The sequence below is a fragment of the Aythya fuligula genome, chromosome 5 (genome assembly GCF_009819795.1).
Source record: "Aythya fuligula isolate bAytFul2 chromosome 5, bAytFul2.pri, whole genome shotgun sequence".
Taxonomy (NCBI): Eukaryota; Metazoa; Chordata; class Aves; order Anseriformes; family Anatidae; genus Aythya; species Aythya fuligula.
Window position 1 is genome coordinate 31,800,735 of NC_045563.1, and position 21,942 is coordinate 31,822,676.

The 21,942-nt window shown below is 45.2% G+C and overlaps 1 protein-coding gene across 1 annotated transcript in view; it reads left to right on the plus strand.

Moving 5' to 3' along the window:
* The first annotated feature begins 2,278 nt into the window (after window positions 1-2,278).
* LRP4 (LDL receptor related protein 4) overlaps window positions 2,279-21,942 on the plus strand; it is a 39,580-nt gene continuing 19,916 nt past the window's right edge. The window contains exons 1-13 of the mRNA XM_032187985.1: window positions 2,279-2,339; window positions 4,552-4,698; window positions 10,489-10,605; window positions 12,651-12,764; window positions 13,227-13,343; window positions 15,733-15,861; window positions 16,198-16,317; window positions 16,451-16,576; window positions 18,872-18,997; window positions 19,477-19,611; window positions 19,776-19,901; window positions 20,937-21,167; window positions 21,474-21,630. Coding sequence (XP_032043876.1) covers window positions 2,279-2,339; window positions 4,552-4,698; window positions 10,489-10,605; window positions 12,651-12,764; window positions 13,227-13,343; window positions 15,733-15,861; window positions 16,198-16,317; window positions 16,451-16,576; window positions 18,872-18,997; window positions 19,477-19,611; window positions 19,776-19,901; window positions 20,937-21,167; window positions 21,474-21,630 — 1,706 coding nt within the window. The remainder of the gene's footprint in view (window positions 2,340-4,551; window positions 4,699-10,488; window positions 10,606-12,650; window positions 12,765-13,226; window positions 13,344-15,732; window positions 15,862-16,197; window positions 16,318-16,450; window positions 16,577-18,871; window positions 18,998-19,476; window positions 19,612-19,775; window positions 19,902-20,936; window positions 21,168-21,473; window positions 21,631-21,942) is intronic.

Sequence of the window (21,942 nt, forward strand, 5' to 3'; positions counted from 1 at the left end):
GTTTTTTACCTTGCAGTATAGAAGAAATAAATGGATACTTAGCCATGATTAGCTGTGCTACTGTGCTATGTGTACACAAAGATTTATGGGATGGTACAAGCAAACTGATGGCTGTGAATTTAATACTACTGCTTTAAAAAATAGCAGTAAGAATTTCTGTGTTAGGGTGAAGGGGAAAAGATGCGATGAATAGGGTGGCATGGAGAGGAAGAGTCTCTGGCATAGTCATTTCTTGGTACCTGGAAAGAAAGAACATGTGGAAAGGCAGCGTGGTATTGCCTGTAGATGCCAGGATCTTTGGCAGTTGTTTGTGCAGTATTCTTGGCCCTCATCCATTTGAGGTAACTTTGTAATATGTGAGAAAATCCTGCTGTTTGCTAGAATGCTGCCAGGGCCTGACAGAAGTGATGGACCCTGAAGAAGAAGAAGGTGTTTAAGCAACAGCCTGTGGAAGGTGGAATCCCTACAAACTAGGGGTAAGAGCTGCCATCTGTCACTATTTGCACTGAAAATAGGAGAAGCTTTTCTCCTCCTGGCATGCCATCAGGATTTAAAAGAAAAAGTGTTTTCAGTCTCCCCTAAAAACTTGCTGTTGCTAACAACAAGGGGTACAGAGTTCAGCGTGATAATTATTCAGTCTGCTTAAGTTTCCTTTGTAGTTTCAGGGACTCTGTGGCAAATACAGGGCTGTTAAGTAATAGCTCAGAGCGTTGCAAGTGACCTCATCAGCAAAACGAACCTTTGCAGGACTGGCCAAGACAGGCCAGGAGAGTTGAGTGATGTTAGCTCAGAACCTGGCAGTGTCTCTGCATAGCTTCTATATATTGTTTTATGTATATTTCAGTGTTAAAATATGTCATTTTTTGCCTCTTGCATAAGCAAAATGATTTTGGAGTACAGAGGGTTGTTAAAACGTCCAAGCCTCCAGCGTGATGAAAAGTTTTAGGAAAATTGCTTGTCACGGCTAAGCCCCAGAGGCGCCCCTTGTTCTTGCTCTGGAATAATGTGCAGAAGTGTAAGAAGATATTTCTGCTTTGATTGCTGGTCCAGTTGCCTGAAGGGCAGGCGCTGACTTCCGCTGTGTTCCTGGACCCCTGACGGACTGGTCTTGAAACGTGACACTGGAGGTTTATGTTCCACCCTAATGCGTGTTTGGTTAGTCTTCCATCTCACGCTCCCCATCTTTGGTAAGAGCTCAATGTTAAAGAAGAAGTCTTGTGTTGAGGCTTCTCACGCCAAATGCCCTTCTTCCGCTTGTCTTGGAGGTGATGGAAGAAAACGCGCTTCTCATCTTTCTTCTTCCTGGCCCTCTCTGGTTACAGAGGGTGCTGTCGCTGGAGCTCTGAGTACTGGGAAATAATCTTGGGACACCAAGGGTGAAACACTGTCCACATTGAGAAAATTGAGAAATGCCCAATTGAGAAAATTCCTGTTATCTGCAGCTTGTCCCAGGCTTCATTCAGTCTCTTCTTTGTATTGGATAAATGCCAGTCATCTGGGATTGGTTCTTCTGATACTATTTACAGGTTGGAATAAGTTACTGCATTAAAAATGGTCATCTTTCAAGGTGAGCAATATTTGTGCTCTCTGAACATGAAAGTCCAAGTGTAAGATTAAGGTAAAACCTGATTTATAAAGCATGTCATAAAGACTAGAAGGTTAGTTAACTTCAAGATCACAAATTGCAAAGCTTGGAAAGGTCATAACATACTGTGCTCCACTAGTCTAAATTGACATAATAGTACCATGGATATAGGCTCGTGCATATAAGGGAGCGTTGGTACTTGGGTTATAACATACCCTTCATCTCCCTACGGTTTCTGAAGCCTTATAAAGACACAAGCCAGAGGTGGCTGAACATAGCAACTTCAGTGAGGTGGGAGGAACAGGTTAAAACGTGTATATTTGTATAACCTGATATTGGTTGCAGTAACTTTGGAAGATCAGTGTGTTGAACAATTCAGCTGGTTAAGTTGTAGTATGCAGGTTTCCCAGCACCAGACAGCTGCACTAATTCTTCCTCTGCAATTGCAGAGGTGTTCCTCCATGCTGCTATCCAGCAGCTAAAGTACCTCTCACTTTTACTTTTTTTTCCCCAACTTCTCTGACTGAATATTTTCCTCAAATTTAAGAGCTGTTTGTCTCAATGTTTGATCCTTTCCTGTCTTTCCTGTTGCTGAAGCTACCCTAGGTCATGACATGGCGGGGGCTTGGCAATATAGAACAAGTTGCTGGTACTTTCATGTGTGTTTTTTTTTTTTTTTTTTTTTTAAGGGTAATGAGGATGATGATCATCATCTTGGTGTCATCATCAACAGGAAGGGATATTGGAGCTGAAAGTAGTTAGAGTAAGTGCTTCGGGTTACTGTTGAGCAAAACAGTAGAAAAAATGCTTTGAAAGAGGTAATTTAAACAGCAGCTACCTTAGTTACAATATGCAGCTGGTTCTGCCTTCCTGAGCTGTGGTAGGCTCTGGCAGAAGGTGATTTGTCCTGAATTTCCTGTGCTGTCAGTTTGAAGGAACTTCTGCTTGACCTTTGGGGAAGCTTGTGGTTCTTCTGAATTTCATTGTGATTATTTGTAATAGTCAAGTGTATTGTGTTGATGATGTGTTACTTTTCCTTAAGGATGTCTGTGCTGAGTTTTTTGCCTTCTGACTCACATTAGGGTTAAACTTGTCTTTTGAAATCTGCATCACTCACTCGCTGTCTTTTTGAGCCAGGCTTTGCTCTGGCCGTACCTGGTGAGTTCATTGAGTGTCTGAGACCACTCCACTCCCTTTCATTTCTAGGTCCTTCTTTCTGTTCCTTGTTCACCTTATACTCTTCCTCCTTCTGTCTCTTTTTACACCAAATATTCACCGCTTTCCCTAGCATCTACAGTGGTGCCTTAGATGTGCTTTTTCTACTAAGCCTTTTAAAGATAATTTGTAGCAGAGATGGGAAATAACAAAAAGCTTATAGCACCCGTGGTAGTCTATGAAAGGGAAGACATGGCAGCTGATTTCATTGGCCCAATTCAGTAGCTCGTGGATGTGCTTGGGAAACAGTTTGTAGTGAGCCCTTGCAACAGGCAGTATAGCAGTGGGGGCAAGCAGCAGGGGCTGGCACAAAGCTCAGACAGCTCTGTTGCAGAAGGAATTTATCATGGTATTATTCCTCTCAGAAGAAGTGCATCCCATCAAAACTTAAATCTTAGCTTAACTTGTCCAAGTGGATGTCTTCACTGGAGAGAGTTCTACTGCTGAGAAAGCTTGCAGAACAGTTGCATAAAATTTTGCAGGTAGTGCTTTTAACAGTTAGAATAGGAAATAAATTAAGAGGCTTTTTTTTTTTCCCTCTCTGTAGGATTTTGTGGTTTATGGTTTATCTTGGATATACTAACAGTAACAACTGAGATCAATAAGTCTGCAAGTAAATAGGTTGGGGAGTCGTGTCTGGGGATACCACTTGTGGCAGGTATCCCTCTGAACTTCTTTAGTTAAGATTTATTTCTTACACTTAAAGTTTTAACATTGTTTGAATTGCAGCAAAAAGGAACCACCAAAAAATCCAGTCACAGATTAGCCCGAGGTGGTTGCTGATTGATAGAATAATCATTTATTTAACAATGATATTGATTATATTGATTTGTCTAGGTAACTTCAGACAGAAGTTCAGGTATGACTTCTTCCCCTTTGAGAGGTGGGCTGTAGCCTGTTCTCTTAAGGCAGAGGCTTACTCACAGAACGTGTGGGTTAACATCTTAAACAGTTTTATTTGCAAATGGGTGAGAGTCAGAGTTGAGCAGAGCATTGTTCTGTAGCTGGGAAAGTGGAGAACAGGATTGGGAACTCCTTAAGCTAACATTAAGGCTGAAAAAAAAGTTCTTATCGGATTATAGCTTGACATTTGGACTGCGTTTTCTTTTGGTCAGTTTGTAGAGCTGAAAATCCTCTTCTCTTGCTTTCATGAGTGTCAGTTATACACACGGCAATGTCACAGGTTAATCTCTGTCACAGGTTAGTTAATAAATAAGAAGGATGTCTTTTTTATTTTACTGAAATCTCTAAAGCTGTGACATGTAAAAGGTTGGCATCTAGAAAGTTCCAAGTCTGGAGAAGATCCCTGATAACTCCTCTGAATCAGAGTCTTTGATATTCCTTCTGTTCTGTTGTCAGAGCTAAATGCTAAGTGGAGCAGCATCAGTGCTGTGCCGTAGAAGACTGAGTCTGTAAAATAAAAAAGGGTGTTCTGATGCCTGGGATTCCTTGAATTTGATTGTGACTAGTGCTGAGTTATTTTCCACCTAACTGATTCCTAAATCTCTTTTTGGCAGGTTGCTATTTGCTGTTGTCTTCAAATAGCTCCATTCCAGGAAACTGTGGATAGTGCTCAATCTCCTATTTCAGCAGTGTGAGAGGGATGAATGCTTTTCTTTGCAGGAGAGTGTATGTTCGTGCACGGAGTGTGTACGTGGAGAACAATTGTAATGTCAGTTTGTATTTAATGTGTGTACCATAAAATAGAGCCACGTCTTCAAAACATCTTTTTTCCTTTTGTTCCTTTGCAGGTGTATCGAGTAGCACCGAATGCTCCTGTGGACGTAATCACTTCACATGTGCTGTCAGCGCTTTCGGTGAATGTACGTGCATCCCTGCTCAGTGGCAGTGTGATGGAGACAATGACTGTGGGGACCACAGTGATGAAGACGGCTGCAGTAAGAATACCATTTGTGACTTGTGTTTGTGAAAGCTGAATGTTTTAACTGTGACAGGTAACTTCAAACAAACCATGTGTAAGAAAGCAAGATACTCAGCAGTGAGAGAGCTGCACCTGTGGAAAGCATGGGCAGAGACAGTTTCTTCCTTTTGAGTGAGATGTTTTAGTTCTGAGATGAATTTTCAGTGTTGTTTTCTTTTTCTGTGTGTGTGTTCTGTTGCAAACTGTACAACAAACTGACATTTTTAGAATCAGTTCCAGTAGGTTTTTCCTCAACCATTATCTTTTCAACACATCCCAGACTGACTGACTTTTTCCTATAAATATTTTCAGCTTGGATTGATGTCCTCAGACTGCCTGGTTCTTGTAGGTGTTTTCCTGTAGTTCTCAGGAGAGTCCTGCCTCTGCTTACCTGGCTATGACGGGAACTGTTTTTCTTGCAAATCTGAAGCCCTGCTGTGACAGGAGCCAATTATTCCGTGACATGTTTGCTTCCTGCTCCAGATCATGTTTACAAGCCATAGTCCTGTAGTAATAATAGTAATAAGCAACCTACCAGCTGTCATGCCAGCTTCATAGACTTTCTCTATTTGGTGTCAGCTCTCTGGCTTGCTGACAGTGTCTGACTTGGAAGCCTTCGCTACACATGCCCAGAGTAGCTCAGCTGCCTTCCTGCCTTGTGCCAACAGAGACTACTTTGGACTGTCCCTAACGAAAGCTGCGTGCGAGAAGAGGAATGGTTTTCATTCTGCCCTTCTATATGTACTTTGAAGTCCAGTGTGGTGTGAATGAGTCTTACTTCCTGTGGCAAGGGTGAAAGGACAACTGAGTAAACTTGGCCTGAGGATTGATAAATAGTTCTGTTTCTCATAAGATACGCCAAATCCTGTCCTAACCATCCCCCAACAGAGCCATTTTACTCTGAATTTAGCATCTGTATTGTGCCTCCTCAGCTTGTAAATGTGTCGCTCCATGGAACTCAGACATGCTTGCCGAGCTGCATGTGCTGTTGTACAATGCTATTTCATTTAAAGAGCCTGAAAAAGAATTTACTTCTTTTACCTTAAAGCATACTGAAAGTAGCCTTCTGTTTCCATCTCATTTGGGAACTTCACGTAATTCCTGTTGAGCTACAACACATTCAAGTCCAGTAGATTTTCTTTGTTGCCAGAAACAGTATAGCTACTACACCTACCAGTCCCACACAAATGTGTTCTGTGATGATGTGAGGATAAAAATATCCCAGGCCTTTTACTGAAACTGATGGAAACTTTTTTTAGAAAAATAGTCTTCCCTCTGCCTTCTCCATAATCACCAGTCCGGGGCTCAGATGCAAGAGCTTAGGTGAAGCTTTGCTTCTAAACTTCTGGTTTGGCTAAACTGAGTTTATGGTTTCTGTTGAAAAGACACCACTTCCATATCTGGTATTTCTTGTGAGTAAAGTTTACTTCATGCTTTATTATTTTATTGGGCTTGCTTTTTCTTTAAAAGGCATCAAAGGGCATCCCAATTAATGCAGTGCCCCTCAGGCATAGCCCTTTTGATTGAAGGGTGGTGGAAGATTGGGTGTTGATACCCTTTTTTCTTCTCTTTCTTCTTATAATTTTGACCAGCAAAGTGCGTAAATACAGTTTGACAGCACTGTTGAAAGTGTTTTCTGTTATTCTGGAACTAGACTTTCCAAAAAACAGTTGATGAAATCTGTGTGCATACAGACATGTAGCTATATGAGTACAGCTGAGGGTCAGGCTACTGGTAGTATGAACTTTTTGTAATTAATATTTAAACTAACTCCTCATTCTTTGTATGACTGAGGGTTTGTCTAATCAAACCGTATTGTTCAGCCTGCTGTGATCCAGTTCTGAGCACCAGTCACTCACTGTCCTTGGGCACGAAGCAACCTGGGCACTGCAGGCAACAGGGATAAAGTGTTCAAAGGCTAGTGGGACGTGATTGAAGCTGCGTTTCACCTTATAAACTTCCCTTTCCCCCTGCTCTTCCCCCTCCCCTTCAGCTTGGCCATAAAAGAGTGCCCTGTGTAATAGGAGTTGGGAGAGGGGGAGGAATAGCAGGCCTACGATAGACCTAGCTTTGCTGAAACATTGGATGATGTCCAGTGTGACCATGCAGAGGGATGAGCTCAGGGAAATGGTTGGAAGTTCAAAGGCCTTTTTGTGTTGCTCACTGCAAGTTGACAGATGTGCTCTCTTATGCTGTCGCTGGCCCGCTTAGCTCTTCCCGCACGCTCCCTTTCCTTGTGCTTGTTCCCTCTGCTTGGGGAAGCAGGTTAGTTCCTATCCGTGTGCCACTTGTCTGTCTTCAGCTCCATCCTAGGACTTGCCTTTGCTTATTCCTTTCAAGAAAAATACTGCTGCTTTGCACGAATGCGGAGAGAATTGAGTAGGGAAAGGGGGGGGGGCGGGGGTTTGAGGCTTAGTTGCGTTTACCGTTGCAGTGCCTAAATGCCTGATCCTGCTCTAGTAGTGGTAAAACCATGTTAGTGCAGTCTAACAGTTTCTCATCAGTGGAAACTGCCTATGAAGGCCTTGCAGCTATCATAGGAAGTAATAAATGTCCTTAATTTTACCCCTGCTAGAAGTGGGGCTGAAGTGCTAGAACTGTCCCACAGTCATGCAATAATTGCTATCAAAGCTGGGGAGCAAATATAGGTGTGCTGTTTCCAGGCTTCTGGCTGCTAATCCAGTTTGATAATCCACTCTTTCTCCCTCTCTGGCAGTGGAAGGAATCTTTGATGTTTCACAGGTGTAGCCATGTATTCTTCTAATTGAGGGAGGAAGAAGATGGAAGCGTGGCTTTTAAAGTTAGTTAAAGCAGTAAAATCCCTTAGCAAATTGTAAAGGTATTCCATGATGGCAGAAGAAAATATAGTGGAGGTTGTTTGAATACCCTGCACTATGTGTTTTCCGAAGCGTGACACCTTAACTTTTAAATTTCCTCATAACTTTTTAATTTTCAAACAATTTGGGGAGAAATACTTACAACAGCACTAAATTTTATCCTCTGGACTAATGATATGCCCTCAGCTTTAACTCCATAGGAAGAGAACTCAAAATATGAAGAAATAAATGACTAACAGAAGGGCTGAACAATAATAGCCCCAGAACAAAGGGCTGTACAGTGGGACTGAAGCTGACGTGTGTAGAACTAACAGGAAGACATGCAGGAATGTTTCAGTGAGGACAGCTTGCTTTTTAAAGGGGAGAAGGGATCATGGGCTGGGAGGATCAGGGCTGGGAAGAGGGGATAGGGACAGGCTGCCCCTGCGCAAAAGCTGCTCCTGGAATCTCCTGCGTTTGCCTTTTGAAGTGTCTGTTTCTGAACGTTATTAGATCCAGGTTACAAATTTACACAGATCCCTGGCCCGATCCCATTGGTGGTTCCTAAGCTTTATGAAACATCAGCCTTCATTCATTATTTTTTTTGTCTTAAGTGTTTTTTTCTTTCTTTCCATTTTCCTTCCTCCTTTAAAGGAGAGCTCCTCTGGAAGGGGATTTATCTCCCCCCTGGTGTTGTCTGGGCTGGCACATGCTTGCTGTCTGCTAGGGTGGGAATTAGGTCCTCCTTTGTATGTGGCAGTTTGTGTTTTGCTCTCTTTCCCCTGCTCCTGCTCCCCCTCCCCTGTGGTTGCAGCTCAATTTTTATATTTAAGGGAGAGTATGAAATTGGCTGAACTGCTCCCTGTAGGGGTGGAATTTCATTTTGTGTTGTTACCTCATGAAGGGATGCAGCAGTTCAATGGGATAATGGTATCAGCTCTGAACCAGTGCTAATGGCCTAACCCTCTGGGAGCCTGAAGAATTCTCCCCTGGAGAGTCAGCATGCAAATTCCCTTCCAGGCGGCTCCTGTGCAGTCCTTTGGTGATTAGTCACGCTGGGACTGGGCAGAGCAGACAGAAAAGCATATGCTGGGGGGATGGTCTTAGTCCTGAAACTGCAGCTGAGGCCAGGGAAGGTTTGCTCAGCATGTGAAGTATGTATGGGAGCTGCACTTGGGGGAGAGAGGGCTGATCTGTGGGGCTGGCTCTCTGAATCCAAATATCTGCCTTGGCTTTGTTCGGAAGCAGAGTTGGGATTTCTTTCCCCTTTCTATCTGCCCTGGGGAAGAAGGAGGCTCTCCTCCTTCGCTTTGATGCAGCAGCACAGGGCTGCTCAGAGAAAGCACAGGGTAGGGAAGTGGGCCAGCCTCCGGACTACTAGGGTGTTGTCAGAGCTGTGAGGGTGGCGATACAGATCTGTGTGCCTCCTGCATACCTCTCTGAGGCCTGGAAGTGGCTGAGTGTGATCTGAGCGTATACCTACACCAAGACGTCGTGGATGTGATAGGATGAACCTTTTCCTGAGGGCTGGTGCCACAGTCTGTATTTTGTCATCAAGTGTGGTGTTCAGCGGTGACGCCCTGTCAAATACAGAGTTGTGGCTTAGGTGATCCACATCCGTGCTTAGACTCTTACAGCCAGTCTGAATTGAGCTGCAGTAGTGTATTCTTAGGGTTGGGAGGCTTCTGGGCCAGGCACTCGGTACGAAATGTTGGAGGGTGTGCTATAAAGAGCTGTGAGTGATTCCGTGCAGTGTAATCCATACTGCTAACACAGGGCACTGGCAGCAGTCCTGGCCTATGTGGAAATGGAGGGGTGAGGAAGCTGGGAAAGTAGAAAATGTGGCTATTTGTTCTCCTTATTAAATCCTCCTCCTTGTGTGTGTGGCTGCTGTCTTCACCTTCTTTTAAGCCTTGCGCCCCCACCCCCGGGACAGCGTTGTCAGGGGAAGAAGTAGAGGCAGAGCAGAGGAGGGCTGAGCCCCTGGTGACAGATGGGAGATGCTGTCGGCAAGCTGGGCTGGGATGAAAGGGTTTCAGGCACTGGCCTCTGCAGCCTGCTCTCCTTCACGTCGCTGAGCTAACCTTGCTCTTCAGAGAACACACCTGTCAGGAGCGGGGTCTTTTGCAGCCCCTTCCCCACCACAGCTGGCAGCACTTAAAAGCATGAACCTCCCCGGGGTTGAGGGTTTCTCTCATCCGTGGGGGCAGGACGGAGCTGATGCTCCCCCGTGAATTCCAGCTTTGTGGCTCTGGGCCGCCTTGAATGCTGTGGATTTGTGGTTCCACTCCGTTGCCAGCAGAGTCCTGTGTAGACAAGTGTCCCATACACCCTCTCCCTCTATCCATTCCGGAGACCTTTAGCGGGGTTTGAACCCTATTGCCCATACCCAAGGCACAGTGAATTTGTCCTCAGCAATGGGTTCCTGCCTCTAAGCTTCTCCTCACAGATTTAGACAAAAAAAGCTGGCAGAATCCCCAAGCTGAAACACACTTTTCATGTGTTTTTCCTGTGGCATGTGCCTTGCAAAACCCTGTTCCCCAAACCATTGTTTCTGATGGTTTTTATCCTAAAGAACTCACTGGGTAATTGAAACAGGATGGACTGTACTGGGAAGCATGCAGGAAAATGTTGATATTGTAATTTTCCTTGTTATGAAACAAGTGCCATTATGGGATGATAGCAGGCTTAGGGATGAAAGAGAAAAAAGGAACTCAGTGGGGAATTGTGATGGCTACTCTATTGTGGAAAGGTCAGTGCTCCTCTGGGGAGGAAAGGCTGACAAACTGCAGACCTATCCTGCCACCCCTCTGAGGCAGAGCTCTTCCTTGTGACTTGAAATTTCATGTCTTTTGTTTCTAAGAGCCTTCTCCCATCAGGAGGGAAGGAACTTCTTTTCAGGAAGGAAGCTGGCTGTAGCTCCATACTGAGGTGTTTCTTTGCTCTTGCAGTGCTGCCCACTTGCTCCCCCTTGGACTTCCACTGCGACAACGGGAAGTGCATCCGCCGGTCATGGGTCTGTGATGGAGACAACGACTGCGAGGACGATTCTGATGAACAGGACTGCCGTAAGTCACCTCTCAGAGGGGAGGGAGTCATGCTGCATGCCTGCCATGGGTGAGGAAAGTTAGCCCACTCTGTTACAGGATTTTAAGAGTTTATCCACTGAGGCAGACCTTTGGCTTGCAATAAGCTATATCCTGCCTCTGACAGAGATGTGTACCTGATGTCCATAAGCCCTCCCCCATTGGCACCTGGCTTGTGGTTCAGATGTGTGTCCTGGGGGAGGGGGTGCTGCTCTGTCCAGCTGGAGAACAGCTTATGCCCTGCAGCTTTGCTAGTTAATGTCCCATGAAGCACTTCCCCGAGCTGAGCGCTTCATGTCCTCCCCTGTTCGTGGAAACGCCTAACCCCTGCCAAATCCAACTGAACTGCCTGTCTGGCTGACTTCCTGTGGCCTCAGGTTCCACCGTCTGACTTTTCTGCTGTGCTGGGTTGTCCCCAGCATCCTATCCCTTTAAACTGAGCTCCCTGAGAGAAAGGTGCTGTAGTTATGCTCCCCACACAGAGACCAGTTACTCTGAAAGCTGACCGACTGCTGCCGTATGAGGTTGCCATCTTCAGAAGAGCTGCCATGGCAGGCTGCTAGCTGTGAGCACTGCTGTTGTGCTTCTGCAGCTTACTAAAACTAAGTGAATTTGGCCTGAGCCCTTGCAGCTTTCAGCCCCTTCCTTTTACACTTGGTGTTGTGGATGAGGTTTACTTGTGGTAGGCTTCTGTTAGCAAAAGGTGGTCAGGGGGTGCAACGTTCCTTCTTCACAACAGATCATCCAGTTTGTACTTGGCAACATGTGCCAGGGAGCCAGCACACTGCATAGTCCTTGAGCTTCAGATTCTCTGAAACTGCACTGGTTGCTAGGGCTGACATCAGGCTGCAGTTAGAAGCAAAATTTTGTGCTGCCTGTTTGAGATGATTGCAGCTGCTCAATAAGCATCACTCTGCAGTCCTTGAATTCTACAGAAATTGGGTGCGTAGTGCTCCAGAGTGGCTCTGATGGAGGAACAAGAAAAATAAATGTATTGTCTGTAAAATATTCCGTGTCATTTTAGCCATTTATGCAATGATTGCATGCTAATGAATTCACTTTTTGATCAGCATTGCCCTGATCTTTGCCTTCCGGGCAGAGGGCTGGGAAGCAGGGTCCAGGGATCTGACATCCTTGTGATGCTCTGGGTGGTAGGACTAAGGTTGGTTTTCCAGTCTCTTTTCAAAGCTTTTCATAAAAAAAAAAAAGTTATTTAGGTCTGGGTCTGTTTGGTCTTCTGTTTTTCAGAAAAGGTTGGAAAGCCCTCATATTTAAGACAACAGTAGAGAAGGGTGTGATCAAAAGTTTTGGAGACTAATGAAAGGAAAAAGGCAAGGTTCTGAGAATAAGAGACTCCTAGGGAGTTGTCCAGACTAGCACTTAACCATAGGAGGGTTTCGGTTGGATTAAGGTCCTCAGGTGCTAATTTTGCAGTCCCTTTTTCTTTTCCTCACTGGCCTGCAGACAAGCTTTTGTAGAAGACTGGCAAAGAGTGGAATGAGGCTGCAAGTACTGGAGAGTTTGGAAGAGAAAGTTGAAATTTCTCCCTTTTCAATGAACATTTCCTTTCCTTTGAAGGTAGTTTTGGTATTGTGGGAAAAAAAGGTGGAGGTACAATTCTGACAAAGTATTTGTTAGGTAATGATAGGCCATATTAATTGCTTTAAAAAAGAGGCCTGCATTGCCTTTTTTTCTTGTGGGGTTCACTTGAACCACGCTTGGGGCTGTGCAAGAATGCCAGCCCAGGGTGGGTGGCTCCATTATTCTGTTCCAGGTCCTTCCTCCAACCCATGTTCTCAGGTTTTAGAGCCCACTGTGCAAGCAACTTGCAGCTGGAGTGGAAGAGAAAGGTTCGGGGAATATCACAGTGGCCATCTTGATGTTGTTAGGATAAGGGAAATGAACTCTCCAATTAAGTAGCCTCCTTGGAGGAGGATGCTCGATCTGTGACACGCCACAGGTTTGGCATTTGCTAAGCTTAATCTTACTGCCTTGTCTTCACCTTATTCTCTTTCGTGTCCCTGCAGCTCCACGGGAGTGTGAGGAAGATGAGTTCTCATGTCAGAATGGATATTGCATCCGCAGCCTATGGCACTGTGATGGAGATAACGACTGTGGAGACAACAGCGATGAGCAATGTGGTGAGTAGTGGCCCTGCCAATATCATGAATGACAGTGATGGCTGCCTGCCCTGCTAGGGCTTGAAAAGGCATCGCACAGGCTCCCACCTGTGCAGTTCTAGGGTCCTCTTAGCGTGGCAAGGGCTCACAGCTGGCTTATCTGGACCAGCCTATGGGATATTGTGTTCCCATGGCTGGCTGGGATTTCAGGTTGTGTGGCTTATTTGCCAGGCAAAAATCACTTGAGGCTTGTTATTCCTTCACATGCAATTGTGAAGACCCATGGATTCCTTTCAAATCCAGTGCTCTGTGTCTGTTAAATGAGCACTGACAGTTTTGTCCTGGCACTGCATGACATGGAAATGTATGGTTTAATGAGCAGTCTTGTTTGTCAGTGCCCTAGGAGCTTCAGGAGCATTGTGTGGTTGTTTCCTGGGTACTCTGAGAAAAGACAAGGCTTTGTTTGTATTACTATCTTTGCAGATATGAGAAAGTGCTCGGAGAAGGAGTTTCGTTGCAGTGATGGCAGCTGCATAGCTGAGCACTGGTTCTGCGATGGTGACACAGACTGCAAGGATGGTTCTGATGAAGAGAATTGCCGTAAGTGCTCTCCTTGCTTTGTAACCACAGGAAATAGCCTTTTGGACCTGCTCCTGTCTTGGGGTTTGGCACGTTTTCTGCAGCAGAGATCAGAAACGAGTTAGTCCTGCCTGTACTGGCAGCTAGGCTGCCTTCCGTTGTCTACCCCAGAGGGCATGAGAGGAGGATGGTATGCCTCTTGTGTTACCTCACAGAAATACTTAGGCTGTTCCTGGCTGCTTCTCTGTTGCTTCCCATGGATATATGATCTTGACTCGGAGCAGGGGGCTTACGCTTCATTGGATAGAGCTCTATATAAAACTGTAAGAGCTGGAGGGCAGAGAAAAAGGGGAGAAAACTGCTCCCTCCTTTATTCTCTTGTCTGATTCCTGCCTGAAATCTCCTGGGGGGCTTTGCCCACTGACAGCATCCTAAGGGACCGCATGTTCCCAGCTGGCATGCTGCAAGGGCTGCCTGCCTGCCCAACCCCTCTTCACTCAGATGCTTTACTCAGGACCTCGTCAGATAAGGGCTGATAGGATGAATTAGTTGGAAGCTGATTTGACTGATGGAGATGGGGGAAGGTGGGGGTGTGAGAACCCACAGCAGTTTTCTCCTCCACCATCATGGGCTTGTGGCAAGTGGAACAGGAGTTTATTATGTCCCTTCCTAACCCCCACTGCTCTCTGCCATGTCTCTGAGCACATTTAGTGTCTGTGGAAGTTTCAGCGGTCCCTTCCCCCACCCTGCTTTCAAAGGCATTTTGCAGAATTTGTTCTAGATAGCAAGAAACTTCAAAAAGCTCTAGGAGGGGGGGATCAGGGCCGCCAGCTCCTGAAGGGCAGGGGAGTGGATGCATGGGGGAGTTGTCTTTTATCTCTCCAGATAATGAGAGTTGGCAGCAAGCCAGGGGCTGCAAACATTTCTAAGCTGGGAAAAGGCTCTAAAAGGAAGCCAGCCTCTTTCCCTCGCCTTTACCCCTCTCTCCTTTCTCATTCCCTTGCCTGTTGATTCCGTGCAGGCCATGAATAGGCTCTGGGGAAGTGAGGAGAGATGTTTCAACCTTGCCTCCTATGCAGGTGGAAGGGCAACCTGAATTCATGCCCATGCTCCTCTGAGTTGAAATGCTTCTCAAATCGTGGCTGGCAGTTTTCTCTGTAAAGCGTTTTAGTAAGGAACTTCACTAAGAAGCTCATTTTGGCTGCCTCCCTTTCTCTTACCTTACTCAGTGTGGCTGTCAACTTTTCCTTATGTCCAGTCCTGTTCATTCTTCATCTAAGACAATGTGGGACTACACTTTTTTTTTTTTTTTTTGATGGCATGGGATGTATAATTGTGCTACATGAGAATATAAGTCATCAACTTCATTTTCTCCTCAGGGAGGCCCAAACGCTACTTTCAGATTGCTTAGGTGAGGCACAGGTTAACACACCTAGTAACACACGTTAGTAACTAGCCACTGGATACTGGCTGAACTGGAGCTCTTACTATGTGCCTGGAGGCTCTGCCCACTACTTGAGGTTGGATAGGCAGGCGTAGTTCAGGTCCCTGATTGCCAGCCTTTGTTTTCCCTTTTGCTGAGTGTATTTGTTTTCTGACCTCCTCAGCTGAAAGACTCGTGCCTGAAACATGCAGTTCATTCTCCGGACAGCATGAGAAGAGGTGTCAGATTCTGTTGTGTGGGACTTAGATTTTTCATCACTTCCCACGTAGTGTACTGCTGAACAGAAAACAGTGGGCAAATCCTTGACTGCAAGTTTGTTGGGCTCTGCCTAGGGTCATCTGCCCGCCAGTGCTCCGAACTGATAAGGCACAGTTTGTTTTAGCAATGGCTTGAGAGGAAAGGGAGGGGGGAAAATTCAAAGGTCAGGTGCAGAAGCGGGCACCTTGCTGCTTGCTTCCTTTGGTCTTCAAATGTTTGTTTTTGTTAAAATTTTAAAGGAATCATGCCATATTTTAGCTTTGCATTGTGATGTGCCTCAGTCCTTAATATAGAGCTACCCCAAAAAGTAGCTTTGTTTTTATACCTGACTTTCAAAGGTTTAATAAACATTTCAAACCTTTATACAGGGCACTAAGACATAGATAGTATCTTGAGCGTAAGAGGGAAGGTGACACTCTTGGATCCTTTTTGTTGCTTTCTCATCAACCCCTTTGTGTTTGTTTGTTTTTAAGTGAGTTGACTGCACAGTTTTGTTTGTACATAGCTTTAAACTGCCCCTCAGTGAAGCACAAACAGCATTCAAGTTCTCAGCGATACAGGTCATGCAAAGCTATGCAGCAAGGGCTAGTAATTTCCAACGCTTTTCTATTGAATATTTGCTAGTGCATTATTAGATGGAGAAAGGTTGCATTTAAACTGGATTGTGCCCTTTTACCTTAGGCATTTTTTGTTTGATTCCCTTGTTAGCATCAGATGTTCCAGCTGCCACCTGCAGCTTGGAGGAGTTCCAGTGTGCGTATGGACGTTGCATCTTGGACATCTACCACTGTGATGGCGACGATGACTGTGGGGACTGGTCTGATGAATCTGACTGCTGTAAGTTAGTGCAGAGTGGTACTGGTCCAAGCTTCTGACCTGCAAGCCTAAATGGATTTTGCATTGGCTGGAGAGACAGCTATCTAATTTGTCACACATAAGCTGATTCTTTGATTATTAATTTTTTAACTCAAGACAGCGAGAGTAGTGATGGGGGTTGCTGTGTAGTCAGCACATTCCTGCATGCAGGAATTAAAGCAGTTTCCAGGAGGGATCTGTTGAGGACCAAGTTCCACTATAGTGGAGCATAAATGTGGTGTTGAGAGATTTCTGGGATGTTCCATAGGTCTGAGTTTGCTCCATATTTATTTATTTATTTATTTAATCTCTCCACAGCATCTCACCAGCCATGTCGCTCTGGGGAGTTCATGTGCAACAGTGGCTTGTGCATTAATGCTGGCTGGAGGTGTGATGGAGACTCCGACTGCGATGACCAGTCAGACGAGAGGAACTGCAGTGAGTGCTGGGGACTGGTGGGAGTGTTCTGTTTCTGTGGATGCAAGAGAATATGTGGAAGTGTTATCTTTGAAACAGGTCTCTTCTGATCCTTCTTGCTCACCTAATTTTCTCTTTTTTTTGGGTCCCTCAGCTACATCTATGTGCACAGCTGACCAGTTCCGCTGTAAATCAGGGCGCTGTGTCCGTCTGTCCTGGCGCTGTGATGGGGAAGATGACTGCTCTGACAACAGTGATGAGGAGAACTGTGAGAATACAGGTTTGGCCTGCTGCCTTGCTGTTTATAGCTAACATTTCTATCCTGGAGGTACAGGTAGTGAGGTCTCTTTTGGATAGTTTGAGTTCAGCCTCGACTTACTGTGCTTCCCAGAGTATGAGATCTGTAAACTGTCTTCTACACTCGCAAACACGCGCTGGTCTGTGTGCTTAAACTAACCTAAGTAGTGGTGTTTTCTGGTCAGGTGTCAGATCCCTGTATATGCCTATCCTGCCCATACTCTATGAATTACAACAAAGCTCTGAGACGCTTTCATTCAAACCTGGAAGCATTAATGAAGTTCAAAGTTCCTACTCTTGTCAAATGGACTGAGTCTGGCTCGTTCCTTCTAGGTAATTCTGGGTAGCTTTCATGTTGCCTTATGAAGCTGCCAAGCACTTTTAACAGGAGATCGTATCAAAAAGGGCATTTTGTAAAAGTGAAGAATAAAGCTTTTGTTTTAGAGGGTTAAGGGTACCAGCCTCACCGTGCCTTAGACATTTTCTAGGCAGTCTCTTGCTATTTCTTGTAACCATTTCCCCTAGAGCTATTCTTCTATATGATGGATATGGAAAAGAAGAGGGTTTTAACAGACATCTGTATTGTGGTAAGATTCAGGAAATAACTAGAATCTTCTATTTTTCTTAATTTTTTCAGGTTGTTTGTAGCCCTCATAGAGGAATAGTATATACTGGTCTGTGAATTTGTCACAGTGAGAAGAGCCCAACTGTGTATACTGACCTATTTAGATCAAAGTATTTCAAAAATTGTGTTTAGAGTGACAAAAAGGACTTTTAAAACCGCAGCCCTTGTTTGGGCCTGTTGAGGAGAGGGCACTGTGTGTCGTACAGGTATAGATGAGCTCAGAGGACCTGGAGCTGTTGCTCTAGATAAGTCAGCTGGCATGAGTAGCATTGTGCAGGAGGTGGTGGTGATCCTGGAAAAAGCAATTGTGCTTAGACAAACCGGTAAACCCATTGCCTTATCTTGATAACCAAGATATTTAAACAAATACTGAAAGAACTGTTGCAGCCCAGAAGCCAAATCAAACTTCCAGAGCCACTGAACTTCAACCTCCCCACTCCAAACGAAACCCGAGATGGTAGAGTACGACTGTTGTCACCACAAGGTTGGTTGTGCAGTTCTGCATTAGGTCTACAGTGATAGTCGTCAGGTAAAAATTAACTGAGGGGTTCTAGTCCCAGCAGAAGTACTGGCTCATCTAATGAGAAATAGTGCACTGTCTTGATGTCTTTAGCAAGTTAAAAACCTGTGTCAGTTCTTGGATTTATATTTTTATTGGCTATAGGGAGAAAATTCCTAGAACACTAGGAGATCAGCTGATGTAAGAAGCTTTGTCTTCATTATGACAAATGCAGTCCAAGTTTTGGAATCCTTTATAAAAAGTATTTCTGTTCTCTGAGAAGTGAATCCGTATGTGATTTGTTTTTATGTTCCCGGTTGGTGTGTCTGTTAGTTCTTATTTGTACTTGATAATCTCACAACTACCCTTTTCAACTCTGCTTGCAGGCAGTCTGCCAATCTAATTGTTTCTTTGCTGATAACTGTATTGTCCTGTTACACTCCTAGGATTATCAGAGGGTGATGGTTTGGAAACCACTGACAAAGTCAGCTTGAGAGGTATAAGAAATAAGAGGCAACAGGACAGTGCTGTTATTGACAAAGACACAATTAGATTGGCAGAGTCCCTACAAATAGCATTACTTTACTTACAAGAATTTTGTAGAGCCTTCCTGCCAACAGCACAAGTTGAAGTGTGTAGCTCGTGTGAAATCCTGTTGCCTGAGCTCAGATTTCAGTGATGCATGTAAATCTCATTCCAAGTCCGTCACAGTGCAGTTAGGGCTGGACAAGACGCCCATTCCTAGGCAGGCTTAAGATCCATAGCCGTGCTGGGGTGGCATCTCAGATGATTAAAGTGAAGAACTGACTCCACTCTGACACATGCTGAGGAGGGTTGTGGAATCTGGAACCAAAGGGAATTAAGCCAGGACCTTGAAGTCGTTCTGAGAGTGATTAAATAGCAGAGCTTCCCAATATAGCAGCATTGGACTCGGTCTGGAGGAGAGCTCACAGGCCTCTGAATCAGCATGAAGATATTTGGAGCAGTAAGGAGTGGAAGATGAGCTGAATTCAAGGAAAGAGGAAGTAATGGATTTGTGTTCATATATAAAGATTGTAACAAATCTTAGAAAGTGTTCTGTGTCCTTTTCTCTACCATGACTGTTGTTGAATCAGTAAGCTCTGGTGTTTACTTTCTCCTTCCTCTTATTGCAGGGACGCCTCAGTGTGCCCCAGACCAGTTCCTCTGTGGGAACGGGCGTTGTATTGGACAGAGGAAGCTGTGCAATGGAGCAAATGATTGTGGAGATGGTAGTGATGAGAGCCCACATCAAAACTGCCGTAAGTCAATAACAGACTCCAAGACAAGTCTTAAATATAAATGGAGGCACTGTGTGTGGGAGTCTGTCTGGTGTTGCTGAAGGATGCGTGCAAGGAAGAAAGCCTGGGTTGTGTTAATGGGAGAGTGTGTGGGTTGAAGACTGAGGAAAATGACCTTTGTGGTTTTGCCAATTGCATGGTGTGGAGTGGGAATAATGGGGAGAAGATTATGCTTTCAGGTATCAAAGTTTGTCTGCAGAGATGGTAAATCCCAAACCATATTATTCTGAGCTTCGTTGTCCAGATCTTGGGAAGGGCTGATACCCATTGGTTGTGGCCTGCAGGGGAGAGTTCTGACTGAAAAGGGGCAGCTTCCAGCACAGTTTGTCTTCCCTGTGTTGCTTAGCCTATTCTAAAGTGTGGCTGCTGCCTAACTGCTGAGGACACAAGCAGCTGCCTTGTGGTTTCAGCTTAGTTATCTTCATGCATTGCTTTTGCAGGTCCACGAACGGGGGAGGAGAACTGTAATGTCAACAACGGTGGCTGTGCTCAGAAGTGCCAGATGGCACGAGGGATGGTGCAGTGCACCTGCCATACAGGTTACAGGCTCCTGGAAGATGGACGATCGTGCCAAGGTGGGTTTTTGGAGCAGTAGCCTCCTCCCTGCTGCTTTGATGTGCTTGGAGTTGATGGCTACGATAGGTTGCAAATCAGAGCATGAAAGCAGAAGCAACCTGTCAGTGAGGTTGCCTGACTTGTTGATGATATAATGGTAATTTTCTCCCTTTGTAACATGCAGATGTGAATGAATGTGCTGAAGAAGGTTACTGTAGCCAAGGCTGTACCAACAGTGAAGGAGGCTTCCAGTGCTGGTGTGAGCAAGGCTACGAGCTGCGACCTGACAAACGTAGCTGCAAAGCTCTAGGTAAAGAGGAATTCAACCTTACACTGGTGCATGTGTGTTGATACATACATGTTGTTCTCATAACTTTGTCTCTGATGCTTTTTGGCAGCATTATGCTGTTCACTGAGCCAATGTGCGACACAAGGAAGTACCTGGATTTTTATTAGATATGCCTAGGTTGTCAGTGAAAATGTGTGGAAACTTTGTGATTTTGACTATGGAGAGATATTTCTGTCATTTCTTTCCTTGCCACTGGGACAGCCTTTGTCTGCTTTTTGTAGTTTCTTGTCATTCCTGGTGACCCAGACCATGGGACAAAACTAGTATCCTGTCTCTGTTTAGGAAGCGTCTCAATCCTTCCTTGTCAGTGAAGTTGCATCACATGTCCTTGCTCTGGTTTAACCTTTGATGCTGGTCACCAGTTCTGAATGTTGTGAGTGGCTGCTCTATGGACATCTGTTTTTAAGGGCATATATACATTTGTAGAACTTAACTTCTCAGCTCCCCTAATGTAGGAAATGAGGAATTAAGAGTTCCGTTACGTAAATTAGGAATATTATTAGGAATTCCCCTAATGAAATCAACAAAGAACTTCAATTCTTTTTTAAGCAGAAGTATCTGCTGAGTTTATATCTGGCTGAGGCATACTTTAACTATGTCATGTTTTGCTGTGACAGTAGGCTGTGGTAGAAGGTGTGGTACAGCATGTGTGTTTATATGGCTGGGAGGTGGATATAGGCAAAGGAAACTATAAACTTGCTGCCAAGTGTGTGCCTAGTGGTATGGCTTCAGAGGCTGAGGTGAGGTGAGCTCAGATGGAGCCTGGAATGATCACATCTTGACAAAGCTCTTGGCAAACATTTATTTAAAACTGCCAGATTTTGAGTTAAGTTTGTGTATTGTGGTTATGGAAACAGCTCTTTGAGGTGTTTTGCACTTGGGCGTTGATTTCTTGTTGCTGGTACTTCAAAACAACATTGTGGAACTTAGAGCAAAGGGAATGGTAGGCAGGACCCTGTCAGAGTACTCTAATGCTGTCTTCCCATTTATCCTCAGGGCCAGAGCCAGTGCTGCTCTTTGCCAACCGAATTGATATCCGACAAGTGTTGCCTCATCGCTCAGAGTATACGCTGCTCCTGAACAACTTGGAAAATGCCATTGCCCTTGACTTCCACCACAGCAAGGAGCTGGTGTTCTGGTCTGATGTCACTCTGGATCGCATAATGAGGGCCAATCTGAACGGTAGCAATGTGGAAGAAGTGGTTTCCACAGGGCTGGAGAGCCCAGGTGCGTCACCACAAAAAAGACAAAGGTCTGGGCGCTATCTGTGGTGTGAGAATAGGGATGGGTGAGTGGAGAAAAGTGGGTACCCAGAGTTCAAAATGGAGTGCATCTCCCTGAGCAAGGGGACGGATGGGTTGGATGGAATTGGGTGTGAGATGATTGTCTCCCTGGAATTCATCTCATCTGACAGCGTAGAAGACAGGAGGACTGAACTGGGACTTCCCTGAAGCTAAGAAGGAAAGGGAACTATTTTTCCAAGCAAAGTCTGCTCCTGATTTCACTCTGTGCTTAATTCTCCCCTGGAGATAGGTGGACTTGCTATTGACTGGATCCATGACAAACTATACTGGACAGATTCTGGGACATCTCGAATTGAAGTAGCAAATTTGGATGGCACTCACAGGAAGGTGCTTTTGTGGCAGAACCTGGAGAAACCCCGAGCGATTGCCCTTCATCCTATGGAGGGGTGAGTGAGAACTTAAGACCTCAGAGAGCTTTCCATGCAAGTGCTTCTGTGTGGACAATAAAAACCCTATTCTTGGTCACTAAGGCTGCCTTTGGACTCGAGCCCTTTATTTGATACCAGCAGTTTGGGAAACCTTGAGGTGCTGAGGGCTTTCAGAGCCTTAGTCCTATTCTGGAGCCTCCAGATTTCAACAGCTGGCTGTTGCTTCTTCCGTGGCTGTGGCCCAGGTCTCACGTTTGAGGTCACAGGATCGACAGTGTTTTGCCCTGATAGGAAGTGATGCTGTGTGCATTACGTGGGACATGAGTTTTC